General features: G+C 31.5%; 1 protein-coding gene and 1 long non-coding RNA gene across 2 annotated transcripts; one reads left to right on the forward strand and one right to left on the reverse strand.

Annotated features, from left to right (window-relative positions):
• Positions 1-610: 610 nt before the first annotated feature.
• On the reverse strand, positions 611-19,830 carry Cyp305a1 (Cytochrome P450 305a1). The gene is made up of 2 exons (XM_075305704.1): positions 19,461-19,830; positions 611-4,133 (listed from the first exon to the last, which is right to left on the reverse strand). Exons 1-2 carry the CDS (start codon positions 19,552-19,554, stop codon positions 2,725-2,727), a joined length of 1,503 nt encoding a protein of 500 aa, XP_075161819.1. The 5' UTR covers positions 19,555-19,830; the 3' UTR covers positions 611-2,724.
• LOC142234545 (uncharacterized) lies at positions 13,125-13,503 on the forward strand. Its single transcript, XR_012721643.1, has 2 exons — positions 13,125-13,239; positions 13,303-13,503. It is a non-coding gene; the product is annotated as an uncharacterized LOC142234545 (long non-coding RNA).
• Positions 19,831-20,283: the final 453 nt, after the last annotated feature.

Genomic DNA, 20,283 nt, shown 5'->3' on the forward strand with positions numbered 1-20,283 from the left:
TAAAATTTTGACAAAATTTTCTATAGAAATAAAATTTTGACAAAATTTTCTACAGAAATAAAATTTTGACAAAATTTTCTATAGAAATAAAATTTTGACAAAATAATCTATAGAACTAAAATTTTGAAAAAAATTTTCTACAGAAATAAAATTTTGATCAATTTTTATATAGAAATAAAATGTTGACAAAATTTTCTATAGAAATAAAATGTTGACAAAATTTTCTATTGAAATAAAATTTTGACAAAATTTTCTATAGAAATAAAATTTTGACAAAATTTTCTATACAAATAAAATTTTGACAAAATTTTCTATAGAAATAAAATTTTGACAAAATTTTCTATGGAAATAAAATGTTGACAAAATTTTCTATAGAAATAAAATTTTGACAAAATTTTCTATAGAAATAAAATTTTGACAAAATTTTCTATACAAAAAAAATTTTGACAAAATTTTCTATAGAAATAAAATTTTGACAAAATTTTCTATAGAAATAAAATGTTGACAAAATAATCTATAGAACTAAAATTTTGAAAAAAATTTTTCTACAGAAATAAAATTTTGATCAATTTTTCTATAGAAATAAAATTTTGAAAAAAAAAAATTATAGAAATAAAATTTTGAAAAAAAAATTTATAGAAATAAAATTTTGACAAATTTTTCTATAGAAATAAAATTTTGGCAAATTTTTCTATAGAAATAAAATTTTGATAACATTTTCCATAGAAATAAAATTTTGTTAAAATTTTTAATAGAAATAAATGTTTGACAAAATTTTCTATAGAAATCATAATATATGTCATTTTGTTGCTTCAGTATCTTATTGGACAAATTAATCACAGTTAATAACAGGTTGGCTGATAAGTCCCCGGTCTAACAATCATAATATAAGTTTATACGGACGATAATGCCCGTGTCCAACATTTTGAGACATATCCTAGGTATGGCCACACTATAAGTTATGTTCGATGGCATAATCGATACTGCAACTTGTTAATATGATCCATAACACATTTATCGATTATTTAGTTATCGCCGACAATTCTTAGCGTTTGACCACACAGTAAGATTCTCTAAAAACACAGACATATCGACCGGATAAACCCATAATCTGAACGGCGCATTAGTCTTTAAGTGACAGTTAACATAACACAAAATAATGTGGAGATATCTTCTCTCCGGATTAACTTTAGCTGAAAAATGTTCGGCAGTTAGTTTCCTAACTGGCATATGAGTATATTAGTGATAGATTTATCCCTAGAAAAAATTAAAATTTCGTTAACTAACCACTAGGGCTGTCAAGCGGGATTTCGGGACGGGATTTATCCCGAATCCCAGTTAGTTAAAATTGTGGGTTTTTATGATTGTTTATTAATAAATTGGAATTCTCACTCAGTATAAACGGCCGTTAGATTTCATATCCGACAAATTGAGTTAATAAACATAGTACACCTTGAGTAAGAATTTATTATAAATGAGGTATACTAAACAGCACAATTTCATTAAAAGTCGAAGTAAACGGCAAGTTCCTTTGAATAATGAGTTCATGTGAAATGGAATTCGTTTCACATAAAATACAAACCAATGATAAAAGGTCCGTCGAAAATATGACAAAAATTGCATTTATCTGATAAAAATTATCACAAGTATACGAAAATACGCATAATCTAGCCCAATCCTGAAAATGTTTTGCTGAGTAAGATAGCGATATCAAATGGCTTTTTAATTTATTTTTGTCATAATATTTATGTTTTTATTTTCTTCACTAAGTGTTCGTTAAGTATGATAGCAATTTAAAATTGCTTTTTAATTTACTCTTATGTTATTTTTTGTTAATAAAATTGAATTAATCTAAATTGGTTAAATGTACAACATTTTTTTGGCGCTGTAGATTGTTATTACTTAAAATATTAAAGGAGTCCCGAAAATTTCGGGATCCCGAAAAAAAATCGCGGTATTCTATGTTTTGAAATCCCGAATCCCGGGGTTTTTAAAAATCGATCCCGAATGACAGCCCTACTAACCACTCACTAATGTGCTGTCCAGTCTATAAGTTATTCCGGACGGAATGCCTGTGTTGTTAAAGAATCTTATAGTGTGGCCAATCGATACAAATTGTCGGCCATCACTAAATAATCGAAAAAATTACAAAGCAGCAGTATCGATTATGCGGTCGGACATAACTAATAGTGTGACCAACATCTGGGATATGTTCGATACGAGCACTGTCGTCCGGAAAAACTAATAGTCTGGACGGCGCATAATAAAGCTTCATGAAAATGGAGGTAATAGTGTAAAATTTAAATTATTTTTTTATTATTTATTTTTCTGATGCCAGTGTTGTGCATTTTTGAACATACTCTCCATTAAGGAGTTAGAAAACAAACCTATAGATTATCTGCCAGTATCAAATCCCATTTGACACTTTCAAAGATTAAGAATAAACAAAGAAAATATTATCACCGAGTTTTTGTTGTGGTTTTTGTTTTATCGACGCTTTCTTATAGGTCATACACATTAGGCTCAAAATCTACTAAAAGTAGATTTGAAATCCCTTTTTATAGGGCAATTGACATTTGAAATCTGGGTAATGTGGATTTTGGAAATGTAATGTGAATGAGGTATTATAATATTTGGACCCTGGATTATCAGTATAGGGATTTTGAACATGGTAACCTTGAATCTCTTCCTAAATGGAACTTATGTAATAGAATGGTGTATAGGCTATATAGACCTCTTTATGAATTTCACTTTATAGGGTTTTGGTGATAGGGTTATACCTGGTAATAGCGTCATTGAAGGCTGATCTTCTTTACTTTGTGTTAATGCTATTTGGAAATTTTCACAAATTTTCACCACAAATGAGAATAAACAGGCCCTTGCCAAAGCATCACCCAGGCAACGTCTTCGTCCCATTCCAAATGGTATGAAGTAATCATCTTTGAAGGGTTTGCCATCGGCGTTGATGAAACGTTCTGGCCTAAAATTGTCGGGATCCAACCAATGCTCTTGATCCTTTAGCACACTACTGGCACAAACTAGAATTGTGGTATTTTTTGGTATATCATAGCCTCCCAGTTTCGTATTCCATAATGCTCTTCTTGGTCCTGTGATGGGGGCTATGTGATAAAAACGCTGCACCTCCATGAGAAAGGCCTCCGTATAGGGATAATAGGCCTTGGTGCTAGAATTGGGAAATTCTTTAAATTTGGAGTTTGTATGAATTTCCTCGTAGACCTTTTTTTGAATTTCCGGTTTCAAGGCCAGAGTCATGAGGCTTAAATCAATGGTTGTACTGGTGGTCTGTGAGCCGGCTATGAATAAATCCAAGATGGTCATTATCAATTGAGTTTCGTTGAAGGTGGTATTCTCTTTACTCGATTCTTCTTGCATTTCTCGCAGGTAGGCATAAATCAAATCGCTATCTGAATTTTCTTTTGTCATCGTAGCCTTATGGTCTTCAATGCTTTCCATAAAGAAGTTATACAGTTCATTATTCAGTTGGCGTATCAAATTATAGCCTGTCTTATTCGGTGCCACAAACCGCAACCATGGAAATTGGGTAAGCATACCACCTGACATGTCGAATGCCTTGGAACGACGACCCATCATATCCAAAAGTTTGATCATACGCTTATCATCACGCTCAAATCGCTGTCCCGCTGTCATGGACCACAAGACATTGATGACATTTTGGGCCAAGAAGGTTCCCGGAAAAACCGGCGTCCCTCGAAAACTCTCAATAAAGTTCAACAAACCGTCGACTTCTTTCTCTATATGTTTCTCCATCTCGGAACGACCATAGCCAACGTGACGCATTTGTTTCATGGCAAAGTTCCGGTGTTCATACCAGAGTTTACCATCAGTACAAGTTATGCCTTTGCGTGTACCCATTGTACGTAAGCGTAAGAAAAATGTATCTGGTCTACCTTCGAAAACTTCCTGCAAGTTGACTTCTCTCACCAGTGGGTACTTAAGGGCCACCACAACCAATTCGTTGCCGAGCTTCAAACCCAGAATATTCGAGTTATAGATTTTTGACCATTTTTCAAAAACTTTATGCTGTCCTCCCATGGCTACAGCTTCCTTCCTCAGCTGCATAGTATTTCCAATCAAGGGGATAAAATCAGGACCTACAAGAAAAACAAGAACAATAGAAATATAATAAATTATAAGGGAAAATTTTGTGAAAATTGTATATCTATAGAAAATTTTGTCAAAATTTTATTTCTATACAAAATTTTGTGAAAATTGTATTTCTATAGAAAATTTTGTGAACATTTTATTTCTATAGAAAATTTTGTGAAAATTTTATTTCTATAGAAAATTTTGTGAAAATTTTATTTCTATAGAAAATTTTGTGAAAATTTTATTTCTATAGAAAATTTTGTGAAAATTTTATTTCTATAGAAAATTTTGTGAAAATTTTATTTCTATAGAAAATTTTTTCAAAATTTTATTTCTATGGAACCAAATATATTAACTCGAACCAAAAAAATTACCAAATCTTATTTTGCAAAATTTAATTTCTATAGAAAATGTTGTCAAAATTTTATTTCTATCGAAAATGTTATCAAAATTTTATATTTAATTTTGTCAAGATTTTAATTTATAGAAACACACTTAGACAAGCTTTGAATTAATGAGAAATGTCACCGATATTATTGAGAAGCGATAGTCTAAATTTATATTAGCTTTTGGGCCAATTTGTAAGGTATGCTAATTTTGTTAACGTACAAATAATAGTGTTTTGCCATGTATTTAAACAGTCGATAACAACGCCTCATGGATTATTCATTAGGAAATATATTTTTCTCACGCATTAGTGGAAATTTCCTTTGTGTGGCAACAACACAGTGTTCTGATGTACCTTCTACATGAGCAAAATATAAACAGCCGATAATAACATCTCACTGCAGTTTAATGAAAAGTTATAAAGAATGTAAATGACTTTGATTTTGACATTTTAAAAATCTCCTCTGTGTGCATAAGCCCCGAGCACATCTAGTCGAAGTTTCCCCTACCCACACTCAAAAAAGTGACCCCATTTTTGGTACTAAATCCAATTTAATTCTATTTTAGTTAATGCAATTATTATGTTTCGAGAAAATTTTATTTCTATAGAATATTTTATCAAAATTTTATTTCTATAGAAAATTTTCTCAAAATTTTATTTCTATAGAAAATTTTGTCAAAATTTTATTTCTATAGAAAATTTTGTCAAAATTTTATTTCTATAGAAAATTTTCTCAAAATTTTATTTCTATAGAAAATTTTCTCAAAATTTTATTTCTATAGAAAATTTTGTTAAAATTTTATTTCTATAGAAAATTTTGTCAAAATTTTATTTCTATAGAAAATTTTGTCAAAATATTTCTATAGAAATTTTGTCAAAATTATATTTCTATAGAAAATTTTATCAAAATTTATTATTACAACTTCTATAGACATTTTATCAATATTTTATTTGTATAGAAAATTTTGTCAAAGTTTTATTTTCTATAATATTTTTTTGCGTAAGTAGTTGACGGAACTAATAAAGTGAAAAAAATTATACACAAAGAGGTACTAAATGCTTGTCTCCCACAAAATAGTTCAGAATTTCTTAAAATTTGTAAATTTTACCAATAATATGCACTTCTTGAACTTCATATGGCACTAAAGAAGTTTATATAATTTTTAACTCCAATTTATTCCTTCAAACTACGAAATTTTCTTAACAAGTGAAAAAAACTTTACTTGTGTTAAAATATTTACTTATTTTTTTGTGAAACCGACGTTTGTAATACAGTTTAGTTAAAATTTTTAAATTTTTTTCTAAAATTAACCAAAATTTTCCTTTCTGATGGGTTCACTATTTTTTTAATGCATAAGAAATTCATTGGTATATTTGCTAATCAAAATTCTGTAAAGAACATAAGCGTAGGAAGGCCTCTGGGGAGGGGGCTTAGACCCCCCAGAAAAAGTTCAGCCACCCCCCAGAATTTGAAATTTGATATTTATGAAATAAATCTGTGGTTGTGATTTAGTTTATTATTTATTATTTTGTTGATCTGATTCAGTCAATTTAATTAAAAAAATAGTAATTGATAATAAAACTATTCTTTCATAAATTAATATCTTAATAATGCTGCAAAAAAGCACCGCCAAAAAGAAGCGACAATGTTCTTTTTGGGTCCGGGAGTGGTGCAAAATTGGCGTAGAAGCGATGAATGTAATATGAATTTGTCATAGGAGGGATGTCCATCGAACAGCCGTTGCAATTGATTTGCATCACTTCTTAGGGTGTGATCCGAATTCAGTGTTTTGAATGTGAATTCAAAAATTGTGTGATATTTTCCCAGCTAAATAATTTTTATATTTTTTATAATTTTTAATGCATTCCAAATCTTGATTGAAACATTTTCCCTCGAATATTTTCAAAAAGTATTGATTTTTCTATAATGGCTTTGTCATTTTTGTGGCAAAATTTGAATAATTTGTACTACTTTATTTATTCTTACTCTTTTTTTAAACTATTTGAAAAAAAAAGAAAATAAAATAATTAACTTCTTTGTGGAAGTGCTTTTAAAGTTGTGCTTTTAGAACAACTCCCTTTTTTTTGCTGGGAAAAGTGTGGAACTACTTTAAGTTGCTTTATTATAAATTAATTGTCGAGTTATTTTGATGTCTAATTTTTTATTAATTTTTATGAAATAAAAAATTAATTGAAGTTATAAGTTCAGTCTATAAATTTTTAGTTAGGGGGGCTATAGCCCCCCCCCCCCCCAAGAAGATTGTCTAGCTACGCTAATGGTAAAGAGTTGTTATCAACTGTTTAAATTTTTCTTCCATATGAACAGTGTTATTGGCACACAATTTCATAATTTTTATATTCCGAAAGTTACAAACCGTGCTACAGTTTGAACGTAGTATTAGCAAAAGGTCCATACCAGGCCTTAGCTAAAATATCGCTGAATTTATCTGATCGTTCGCAAGTCCTGCGATAATCGTTTTTGTAATATAAAAAAAAATACTTATACAAATTAATGAATAGTGTCCAACTTAATGTCAGTTTTACTTGCTAATTACGAAGAATATGTTGTCAAGTTTCGGACGTCTTATCGCTGATTGAAATTTGTGACAAGAATATAAACTTCTAGCATTTTTAATTTAATCTCAACAGCACAATAGTTTGATTTGATAAAGTACACTTTCGACTACCGGTTATATAAATTAATTGAACTAATTTAATTATTCCCATATCTTGATTATAAAATTATATTGGTAAGGTTACTATGACAAAACCTTCTCTTCTCTAATCACAATTCAACTGTGATTTTACAAAATTCACTATCATATAACACTTAATTCGTGGTATCATTTGAAATGGTTGGCAATCATGATATGTTTATGATTTGTACGCTCACAAAAATATGTGTGTGACTAGGTGTATACAGAGAAATGACTATTCGATTATAAAATGGGGCAAAACCCATTCTTATGCGCTTTACAGACTATCAGTTATTCCGGACAGAATGTCGGTGTTTGTAAAGAATCTTACAGTGTCATCGGCGACAAGTCGAATCGATACGACTTGTCCCCGATGACTAAATAATCAGTAAATGTGTTATCGATCCCATAAACATGCAGCAGTATCGATTATGCCTTCGGACTTAACTTATAATGTGCACAATATATGGGATATGTTCGACACGAGCACTGTCGTCCGGAATAGCTGATAGTCTGTAAAGCACATTAGACTCTTGCATGTTTTTATCGCAGAAACGTACTTAGTATTAACAATAAGAAGCACATGTAAAAACTGCCTTATTGGCATGCTACAGGAATTTACATTTGAGCTGCAATCTAGATCGAAAGCCGTTTAATAAAAGAGGATAGCTTTATATCTACTAAACATAGACAAGCCCGGATGGAATTTGCAAAGTAGCATCTTAACTTGAGTAAAGCCCATTGGAGTACACCGAAATTCCGTAGTTAAAGTAACGCTAAATTTAACTTATTTTTATTGCAAAAAATTCCTGTTTCGAAGTATGTCTCAAATTATGTTAACGTGCAAATAATGCAGTTTTGTCATGTATTTCTTAAAACAATGTAAGCAATCGATAACAACGTTTCATGGAATATTCATTAGGAAATATGATTTTTCTCGCACATTAGTGGAAATTTTTTTATACGACACACGTATAAAGGAACAAATTTAAACAGCCGATAATAACGCCTCACCGAAGTTTCGTAAAAATTTATACAGAATATAAATGAACATTTTATGAACTAACAAGTATATTCGGCCGTAAGTTCGGCCAGGCCGAATCTTATGTACCCTCCACCATGGATTGCGTATAAACTTCTACGAAAGACTGTCAGCCACAATCGAATTTCTTGGGTTGTGGTATCTCAAAACTTCTTAACATCGTTTTCTATATTGTGAGTTAGTCCATACGTGGTATATATTGGACAAAAAAGGTATGTAAAAAAAGTCTACAAATAATTACGAATCGATATGGACTTTTTGCACGGTACGTAGAGAGCCAGAATTGAAATATGGGGGTCGCTTATATGGGGACTATATACAATTATGAACTTGATATGGACCAATTTTTGTGTGATTGGAAATCGATTTATCTGAGGAATATATATAACTATAGACCGATATGGACCTAGTTAGGCATGGTTGTTAACGACCATATACCTACCATGTACCAAATTTAAACTCACTCGGATGAAATTTGCTCCTCCAAGAGGCTCCAAAACCAAATCTCGGAATCGGTTTATATGGGGCTATATATATATATGATTATGGACTGATATGGACCACTTTTGGCATAGTTGTTAAATATCATATACGATCACCACGTACCAAATTTCAAGCAGATCGGATGAGTCTTGCTTCTCCAAAAGGCACCGGAGGTCAAATCTGGGGATCGGTCTATATGGGGGCTATATATAAATTTGGACTAATAAGAACCAATTCCTGCATGGTTGTTGGATGCCATATACTAACATCACGTACCAAATTTCAACCGAATGGGAAGAATTTTGCTCTTCCAAGGGGCTATGGAGGTCAAATCTGGGGATCGGTTTATAAGGGGCCTATATATAATTATGGACCGATACCGACCAATTTTTGCATGGGAGTTTGAGGCCATATATTAACACCACGTACCAAATTTCAACTGAATCATATGAATTTTGGTCTTCCGAGAGGCTCCGGAGGTCAAATCTGGTGATCGGTTTATATGGGGGCTATATATAATTATGGACCGATGTGGACCAATTTTTGTATGGTTGTTAGAGACCATATACTAACACCATGTACCAAATTTCAGCCGGATCGGATGAAATTTGCTTCTCTTAGAGGCCTCGCAAGCCAAATCGGGGGATCGGTTTATATGGGGGCTATATATAATTATGGACCGATGTGGACCAATTTTGTATGGTTGTTAGAGACCATATACTAACACCATGTATCAAATTTCAGCCGGATCGGATGAAATTTGCTTCTCTTAGAGGCCTCGCAAGCCAAATCGGGGGTTCGGTTTATATGGGGGCTATATATAATTATGGACCGATATGGACCAATTTTTGCATGGTTGTTAGAGACCATATACTAACACCATGTACCAAATTTCAGCCGGATCGGATGAAATTTGCTTCTCTTAGAGGCCTCGCAAGCCAAATTTGGGGGTCCGTTTATATGGTGGCTATACGTAAAAGTGGACCGATATGGCGCATTTGCAATACCATCCGACCTACATCAATAACAACTACTTGTGCCAAGTTTCAAGTCGATAGCTTCTTTCGTTCGGAAGTTAGCGTGATTTCAACAGACGGACGAACGGACGGACATGCTCAGATCGACTCAGAATTTCACCACGACCCAGAATATATATACTTTATGGGGTCTTAGAGCAATATTTCGATGTGTTACAAACGCAATGACAAAGTTAATATACCCCCCATCCTATGGTGGAGGGTATAAAAAGGTATAAAGTTCAATGATCTATGTGTTCAATATGAACTAAAACAAATGAAAATTTTCGTACGTTTCCGAAAAATAGTAAGAATGAACTAATGTATGTTTAAAATGGTCATGGTTTGGCGCCAAAGATATTCTTTTTCACGTTTAGTTCATTCATCTTCTATGAATGGGTGGTATTTCGTGAACTGCAGTAATAAAGCACAACAGGGCATTAAATTTTCCTAGTTGTGACAGTGCTTTGTGAAAATCTTCAAATGTAGAATACAATGTAGTTCAATTTCCGCACGAGTTAGTTCGTTCTTCCTATAAAACAGTTCACCTTTTTTCAGTGTATGATCCTCTTGTCTGATAAATCAAAGTTCAATCTGAAAAGTTCGGATGGATTCAGGCTAGTAGCCAATCTTTTAACACCATTTTGATATGCATTTCTTATTGAGCAAATTGTAAACAGTCGATAACAGCGTCTCTGTAAGTTTCACACGTTAATGATTTTCTTGCAGTTTGCCGAAATTTCGTTAGAGGTGCATAGCGGGCTTATGGAAGAAAAAACATAAACAATCGATGCTGCCGTACAATGACAACATATATGGTATGTTGCATTTTTTAAGCCCGTCATACGGCCCTTGCGAAAATTCTTGGCACATGCCGATAATGCTGGTTTACCACATATTTTTTATGGGAGCATAATAAAAACAATCGATAACAATGTCGTTAGCAAATAAAGTTTTAGTAGATTTTAGAAATTATTCCTATTCAACTAAGATGTACTTCACAATTTTTCTATAGAAATAAAATTTTTATGTTAAAACAGTTTCTATAGAAATAAAATTTTGACAAAATTTCCTATGGAAATAAAATTTTGACAAAATTTCCTATAGAAATAAAGTTTTGACAAAATTTTCTATAGAAATTAAATTTTGACAAAATTTTCTATAGAAATAAAATTTTGCAAAAGTTTTCTATAGAAATAAAATTTGACAAAATTTTCTATAGAAATAAAATTTTGACAAAATTTTCTATAGAAATACAATTTTAATAAAATTTTCTATAGAAATAAAATTTTGACAAAATTTTCTATAGAAATAAAATTTTGACAAAATTTTCTATAGAAATAAAATTTTGACAAAATTATCTATAGAACTAAAATTTTGACAAAATTTTCTATAGAAATAAAATTTTGACCAAATTCTCTATAAAATTCTCTATAGAAATAAAATTTTGACAAAATTTTCTATAGAAATAAAATTTTGAGAAAATTTCCTATAGAAATAAAATTTTGATAAAATTTTCTATAGAAATAAAATTTTGATAAAATTTTCTATAGAAATAAAATTTTGAGAAAATTCTCTATAGAAATAAAATTTTGAGAAAATTCTCTATAGAAATAAAATTTTGACAAAATTTTCTATTGAAATAAAATTTTGACAAAATTTTCTATAGAAATAAAATTTGACAAAATTTTCTATAGAAATAAAATTTTGACAAAATTTTCTATTGAAATAAAATTTTGACAAAATTTTCTATAGAAATAAAATTTGACAAAATTTTCTATAGAAATAAAATTTTGACAAAATTTTCTATAGAAATAAAATTTTGACAAAATTTTCTATAGAAATAAAATTTTGATAAAATTTTCTATAGAAATAAAATTTTTAATAAAATTTTCTATAGAAATAAAATTTTGACAAAATTTCCTATAGAAATAAAATTTTGAGAAAATTTTCTATAGAAATAAAATTTTGAGAAAATTCTCTATAGAAATAAAATTTTGAGAAAATTCTCTGTAGAAATAAAATTTTGACAAAATTTTCTATTGAAATAAAATTTTGACAAAATTTTCTATTGAAATAAAATTTGACAAAATTTTCCATAGAAATAAAATTTTGACAAAATTTTCTATAGAAATAAAATTTTGACAAAATTTTCTATAGAAATAAAATTTTGATCAAATTTTCTATAGAAATAAAATTTTGATAAAATTTTCTATAGAAATAAAGCTTGAGAAAATTTTCTATAGAAATAAAATTTTGAGAAAATTTTCTAGAGAAATAAAATTTTGAGAAAATTTTCTATAGAAATAAAATTTTGAGAATTTTTTCGAGAGAAATAAAATTTTGCCAAAATTTTCTATAGAAATAAAATTTTGACAAAATTTTCTATGGAAATAAAATATTGACAAAATTTCCTATAGAAATAAAATTTTGACAAAATTTCTATAGTCATACAAATTTGCAAAATAAGATTTTTACTTTTTTTGGTAAAATGTTCTTCAAATTTTGGTAGATTATTTTGGTCTCGAGTGGCAACCGTGCTTATAATGCCATGATTATGGCGTTGATAATGGGGAGAATGGGGAGAATTCGCACGTATACAATATGGCTTCCCAGTGGTAAAAATTTAAATCAATTACCAAAAAATCGATTATCTTCTTGCGAAACTTGGAAGACTAAGTAAGTACGATCTATTTAAATGAATTGAGTTAAATTGGTACTACTTATACCTTAGCATTGAAAAGTCGTACAGAAAGTAATGCCCATAAATTTGAACAAATGAAAGCTACTACATAGTCATCTAGTTGTTGCATTGTAGTGTACCTAGTGCTTACGACTTACGACAGCGTAAGATATATGTAATTAGGAAGGAAAACTTAAAGGTATAACGTTGTTAGCTTTTATCAGTTTATTGTTGACATTTATGGACTTTAAGATAATTTTTCCACCAAATGCTGCATATTTTTACATCAAATCAATTCTACTTTAGATAGTTTGATAATTTTACTCAATCATTATCCCACTTGTTCTGGTTTGCGAATTCCCAAAACGCAAAATTTTTTCTGAACCGCTACAATATATAATACGAAATTTTCGCAAACTGTTCCTATCGATAAGGAATTTAATTTGTAAAGATTTGAAACCTAAAGACGTATTGCTTGACGAATTTTTGACAATTCAAAATTTTGCGAATGTTCGTAATGCACGATAACGTGAGTGCACGTGTAAGCGTGAAGTTTCGCTCACGCGCACACCTCTACTCTACAGTCTTCATCGCATTATAACGACAAATTTATTTCTGTTTCCCTTTAATAAGTTTGCAATAATATTAACGATATTTACAACTTCTGAAATTTTATTTTTTTTCTTATAATGATAGGTGGCTATAATAAAATGTCATGCCGGTGGCTTAAAACAGAACTTCGGACGGTATCAATGACAGAAGACCTTTTAAGGAATTTAAAGCATTAGCTAGTGCTATCTTTGGTAATATTTGTTATATTACTTATAGTTTTTATACTTATTGACTAATTTTATCTTTTATTTCAGATGCTGTCAAGACGGGAGACTGTAGAATGAAGGACTGGAAGCGGACATCGGAAGTCTTTCAAAAATTTTAAGGGTCCCGATTTCCGGAAAGTTAAATGGAGGTGTTTAGCTCTAGATAACTGTTAGAAATACAATGTAGTTAAAACTGGTTTGTTCCATCGTTCCCATTGCTGAGTAAAACACAATATTCAATAATGGGGATATCATTATGTTTTCGTTTACTTTGTCATGTAGATTGGGAAGTACTTGACTGCCTATGACACGTCAACGTAAAAGTTATAAGGAAAATTGATCGGAAATGTGGAGTAGTTTTCTCGACAAAATCGGTAGGATATAATCGATTTGGTAATGACGCTTTTTACCACTGGGTTTCAGTTCCTGACAAGTTTTAATGTCAGAAATGCTTTCAACAGTCTTAGAAGGAAGGGTGTGATATAGGCGTTAGAGTTTTGGCTACGGGTCCAATATACATGGGGCGTATTCTACGAGACGAGAAATTAAACTTCGATACCGCGAAAAAAATTATTTCGGGGCGGGGCCACGTGGATCGATGATCCACGACACGTTCCTGATATGATACGCTGTTGATTGTGATACCACCACAAAGACGTACAATGCAAGCTATGATAAGTAATGATTAGGACTCAAGGTAGGTTAAATACCCTCATTCCTGGGGCAGCATAACAGACACGTCTGGCCAGAATTCATGAGGATACTATAGCTGATGCGGCGAGAAGCTACAAAGATAATCTTGTTCTCCGAGCTCGAGAATCGATGCTATAGGCGGGGGCATCGGAGGAAAGAAATCTCCCGCTGCAGACCGGAGTAGTTTTGTTCCAACTAAGATCAGGCAAGTGCATCCGCCTCAATTCCTACCTATTAGTGATTGAAACTAAAGTATAAAAAGAGCGGCGCAGACCAAAGAAAAACGCGGAGGCCTGAAAGCAGGCTATAATAATGAAAACGCAATCAAACCTACATAGGAAGCCACCTCGAAAAAAGTTACAAATATTTTCGTCCTGGATACAATTTCCATTTCCATTGGCCTACGGAGAATCCAACATAACACATTGAGACGTTAAAGATATATCTCTATGTATACAAGATTTTACCTCCTACCCTGGAAAAATATATGTATATTTATACATGGAAATCCATGCCAATAATCCAAACATAGAAAAAAGTGAACCCACCGTGGAAGACAATGTAGGTTTATTTTAGAAAATGTTAACTAAAATAGTTTTCTAATTGCAACATGTTACAAATAAGTTAATACTTTTTTTTCAAATTGAAGAAAATTTATTAAAAACAAGTAAGGAAAGTCTAAAGTCGGGCGGGGCCGACTATATTATACCTGCACCACTTTGTAGATCTAAATTTTCGATACCATATCACATCCGTCAAATGTGTTGGATGCTATATATAAAGGTTTGTCCCAAATATATACATTTAAATATCACTCGATTTGGACAGAATTTGATAGACTCCTACAAAATCTTTGGCCTCTGTGGTCATATGAGTATAAATCGGCCGAAAGCTATATATTGGAGCTATATCTAAATCTGAACCGAGTTCACCCAAATTTGGCACGCATAGCTACAATGCTAATTATACTCCCTGTGCAAAATTTCAACTAAATCGGAGCAAAAAATTGGCCTCTGTGGTCATATGATTGTAAATCGGGCGAAAGCTATATATGGGAGCTATATCTAAATCTGAACCGATTTCAACCAAATTTGGCACGCATAGCTACAATGCAAATTCTACTCCCTGTGCAAAATTTCAACCAAATTGGGGTAAATCTCTGGCTTCAGGGACCGTATTAGTCCATATTGGGCGAAAGATATATATATATATATATATATATATATATATATATATATATATATATATATATATATATATATATATATATATATATATATATATATATATATATATATATATATATATATATATATAAATATATATATATATATATATATATATATATATATATATATATATATATATATATATATATATATATATATATATATATATATATATGGGAGCTATATCCAAATCTGAACCGATTTCATAAAATTTGGCACACTTGACTATAGTGCTAATTGTTCTTCTTGTGCAAAATTTTAAGCAAATTAGGGTAAACTCTGGCTTCTGGGGCCATATAAGTCCATATCGGGCTAAATATATATATATGGGAGCTATATCTAAATCTGAACCGATTTCTTCCAAAATCAATAGGGATCTATTCTGAGCCAAAACAAATACTTGTGCCAAATTTGAAGTCGATTGGACTAAAACTGTGACCTAGACTTTGATTACAAAAATGTGTTAACGGACAGTCGCTATATCGACTCAGGAGCCCACCCTGAGCATTTTTGCCAAAGACACCATGTGTCTATCTCGTCTCCTTCTGGGTGTTGCAAACATATGCACTAAATTATAATACCCTGTTCCACAGTGTGGAACCTTCTTACCTTCTACCTTTACCTTCTACCTTTACCTTCTACCAATCGTATAACACCTGTTATAAAATAAATAATAAAAAAAACCTTAACATGATAGTCTTAGTACCATATAATGTAACAGATGCAATATATGGTGTTTACTGTTCTTGCTGCTTGAGTTTTATGCAAATGTCATCAGGTTTTGGCTTTTCTTTATTGTCTAGACATTGATTGACACAAAATAATTACATATGTCGATTAGTATGCGATGATATCGGGTATGTAGTTGGAGAATAGTAATAAAGCAACTCTAGCGATATTTCTGTTACCCATAAGAAATGCAAAGGGATTGTTGCTAGCGAAATTTTTCGTTACGACTCGATTTACATTTTGCTACCCTACGAAATACATGGAAAAACTGTGCTATTGACCATTAAGTAAAATTGGCGGGTTTCCTCTACGTACACTTCCAAATTGTTATGGTTATTCTTAAAAAGGCCATTATGCACATCTGTTGAAAATCACCGCTTCCCCTAAGAAATTCATTTCTATATTTGCTAACGAAAATTCCCTGAGACGCTATTATCGATTGTTTAGAATTCTGTTTTTTTTTAAGGGATGAAATATGAAGAAAGTTTCGTTACTTTTTATGATGAAAAGTAATTTAAAAAACAAGTTTGAAAAACGGAGATCGCGAACGTTGTTATTTTGTTACAGTTTTTTGAATTTCTTCGAAAGGCTAAAACCTTTATTACCAAAAAACATCCAGTTACATTTTTTCTTGGATCCAAAGATTTTGACCTTCCCTTAAGAATTTTGGTATTGAATCCGAGCCAAATATGCGGCTTCTTTCAAATAGAGACATATTTTAGAAAGCTATGTAGCTGTAAATCTAGGCTGTATAAAATTAAAATTAGTACCAGTTCTCATTTATTGGAATTTTATTTTTCTTTTTATACCCTGCGCCACACTGTGGAACATGGTATTATAAGTTAGTGCATATGTTGCAACACCCAGAAGAAGACGAGATAGACACATGGTGTCTTTGGCAAAAATGCTCAGGGAGGGCTCCTGAGTCGATATAGCGAAGTCCGTCTGTCCGCGAACACATTTTTGTAATCAAAGTATATATATATATATATATATATATATATATATATATATATATATTATATATATATATATATATATATATATATATATATATATATATATATATATATATATATATATATATATATATATATATATATATATATATATATATATATATATATATATATATATATATATATATATATATATATATATATATATATATATATATATATATATATATATATATATATATATATATATATATATATATATATATATATATATATATATATATATTTATTTATTTATTTATTTATTTATTTGCTTAAAATATTGCACAAGAAGAACAATTACTACTATAGTCAAGTATGCCAAATCTTATTGAAATCGCTTCAGATTTAGATAACAGGTTGGCTGATAAGTCCCCGATCTTACCAAGAATATCACATTTTTATGTTAAAGTTCGTTTTTATTATTTAACATAGTTCCCTTCAAGAGCGATACAACGATTATAACGACCTTCCAATTTTTTGATACCATTTTGGTAGTAAAGGGTGATACGGTCAAAATTTGGTCAATATAAACTTGACGTATTTCTTTCAATTTTGCATTTAAAAAAACTTAAAAACACCCATCATTTTGAAGGTGTGTATGTAGAAATGTTGCTCCTATTTTGATTTTGGAATTCACTCTTCAGTTGTCAAAATGCCGTCCAAGCAAGAAGAGCAGCGTATCAAAATTTTGCTCGCGCATCGCGAAAATCCGAGCTACTCGCACGCAAAGCTGGCAAAATCGCTAAAAGTGCCTAATCAACCGTTACAAATGTAATTAAAGTGTTTGGGGAACGTTGTCGACAGCCAGGAAGTCTGGATCGGGGGGAAATCGAAAACCGGAAGCCGCTGAGACGACAAAGAGAGTTGCCGGTAGTTTCAAGCGAAACCCTAACCTCTCTCTCCGAGATGCCGCAAATAAGCTGGATGTATCGTCTACAACCGTGCATCGAGCCAAAAAACGAGCCGGAATATCGACTTACAAGAAGGTAGTGACTCCAAATCGCGATGATAAACAAAATACGACGGCCAAAGCGCGGTCCCGGAGGCTGTACACGACGATGCTGACGAAGTTTGACTGCGTGGTAATGGACGACGAAACCTACGTCAAAGCCGACTACAAGCAGCTTCCGGGACAGGAGTTTTATACGGCAAAAGGAAGGGGAAAGGTAGCAGATATTTTCAAGCACATAAAACTGTCAGAGTTCGCAAAGAAATATCTGGTTTGGTAAGCCATCTGTACCTGTGGCTTGAAAAGCAGCATTTTCATATCTTCCGGGACTGTCAACCAATAAATTTACGTGAAAGAGTGTTTGAATAAACGTCTGCTGCCTTTCCTGAAGAAACACGGTTGTTCCGTACTGTTTTTGCCGGATTTGCCATTACGGTAAAAAGGCCATGGAGTGGTACGCCGCCAACAACGTGCAGGTGGTTCCCAAGGACAAGAACCCTCCCAACACGCCAGAGCTCCGCCCAATTGAGAAATACTGGGCTATTGTCAAGCGGAACCTAAAGAAGACCAAAAAAACTGCTAAGGACGAGCAGCAGTTCAAGGCAAACTGGCTTTCTGCGGCGAAGAAGGTGGACAAGGTGGCTGTACAAAATCTGATGGCAGGTGTCAAGCGTGAGGCCCGGCAATTCGGATTTGGAAAAGCGAAAGCCTAACTGAATATTCTTCCTGAATTTTATACTAAATGAACTTGAAAAAGAAATTTAATTTGATTTTTTAAATAAACGATTTCACCGATTTACACGCGTTTTCCCTTGACCAAATTTTGACCGTATCATCCTTTAAGTACTATGTTCAGTTTTCAAACTGAAAACTAGTTTGTTTTCACGGTTACTTTTTTGAATCAATTAATTTAGAAATATAAAATGTTGCAAAATCAATGTTTTGAATCTTTTCCATCCATAATATGACAAAACTTGATAAAAAAAAATAATCGCCTTCATATATTTTTTGTAGTTTAGTGTTTTAATTTAGTCTTGTGATGAAAAAACTGAACATAGTACTCACCTCAATGGATAACACTACTATTCGGAAGGTTCACCCCTGGCCCTTAAGCCCGGTATGCACCTCTAGCGGAAATTTCCGCTTCCCATAAGAAATGTATTGCTACATATTTGCTAACGAAAATTCCGTGAGACGTTATTATCGATCGTTTACAAATACATGGCAAAACTCAGTTATTGTCACACAAAGGAAATTTCCACTAGAGGTGCATATCGGGCTTTAGTGGATACTTCGTTTTGCCAGCTAATAACAAAATTTTGCCATGTATTTTTTTATGGGAACAAAATGTTAACAATCGATAATAACGTTGCACGGAATTTTCGGTATAAAAAATACTAATGTATCTCTTATGGATAGCGGAAATTTCGTAAGAGCTGCATACAGGGCATTGCATAGAAATGTAAGAGAACATACGCTAGACTACAATACTGGTAATAAATTTCAATATTTTAATTAAATAAATTTCAAATTACAAAAATCAATTGATTTTTCGTAATTTCAATACTGCTCCTGTATTACACCGCTTCTCTCAATGTAACTCACCCGGTGGATAATTATTGGGTCTTCTCATTGATTGCCATAACATAAAGATAATGTAACATAAGATCGTTGTTCCCAAAATCAATATGGGAAACATTTTCAAGTATTTTTGTTTTTGTATGTGGGTGGATTTTTTCGTTTCGTTGTTGTTGTTGTTGTTTTTTCTCTCTTTTTCTTATCAATGAAACCACTTCAAACACTAATTTTCAATCTCATATAAATAAACTATTCGAACATTTTCTTTTCAACAAAAATTAAAAAAAAAAACTCGACAACTTCGCCGCGTGTTACAGTTTAACGTTCTATTTTGTTGTATTCTTGTATGCGATTGCCGCTTGATAAGTCCACGACGTCCACTTGGATCGAATGCTCTTTAAGAACTAACTACATTGGCGCGATAGTGAGATATCAATCAATGTGATTACAATAGAAATGCAGTAAGTTGCCTACAATAATGGTGAGAGTTTGTTCAGAGACGCACAGTGTTGCGATTTCATGATAAAGCCAGGTATACCCCTCAGTGAACCATAATAAATGCATGGACATTTTTAATAGAACAAAAAACATAGATGATCCGTTTCTCCCTGCAAAACAATGTCAGACTATCTTTTAGACATTTATTTTTGATTTTTCCTAAAAAATCAGTTCCTAACAACGTTATGTTTTTGTGCATACACAGAAAAAAAATTTCACGAAAAATTTTCCAATTAAAGTTTTAATTGAGTTTTAAAAAAATATTTAAGTTCAATTGATTCAAAAAAAATTAAGACATATTTTTCTTTATTGGGCCTTTTTGGGTTACAATGGTTTATAATGTTTTTTTATA

Source organism: Haematobia irritans, chromosome 4 (genome assembly GCF_050003625.1).
Source record: "Haematobia irritans isolate KBUSLIRL chromosome 4, ASM5000362v1, whole genome shotgun sequence".
Classification (NCBI taxonomy): Eukaryota; Metazoa; Arthropoda; class Insecta; order Diptera; family Muscidae; genus Haematobia; species Haematobia irritans.

What these genes read in the sequence shown, in the direction of transcription:
- Cyp305a1 (XM_075305704.1), bottom strand. Translation starts at nt 19,554, where the DNA reads ATGTTTCCCATATTGATTTTGGGAACAACGATCTTATGTTACATTATC. An exon ending in ACCCAATAATTATCCACCGG is followed by an intron (nt 4,134 to 19,460) that starts GTGAGTTACATT and finishes TTTTTCTTGTAG; the next exon opens with GTCCTGATTTTATCCCCTTG.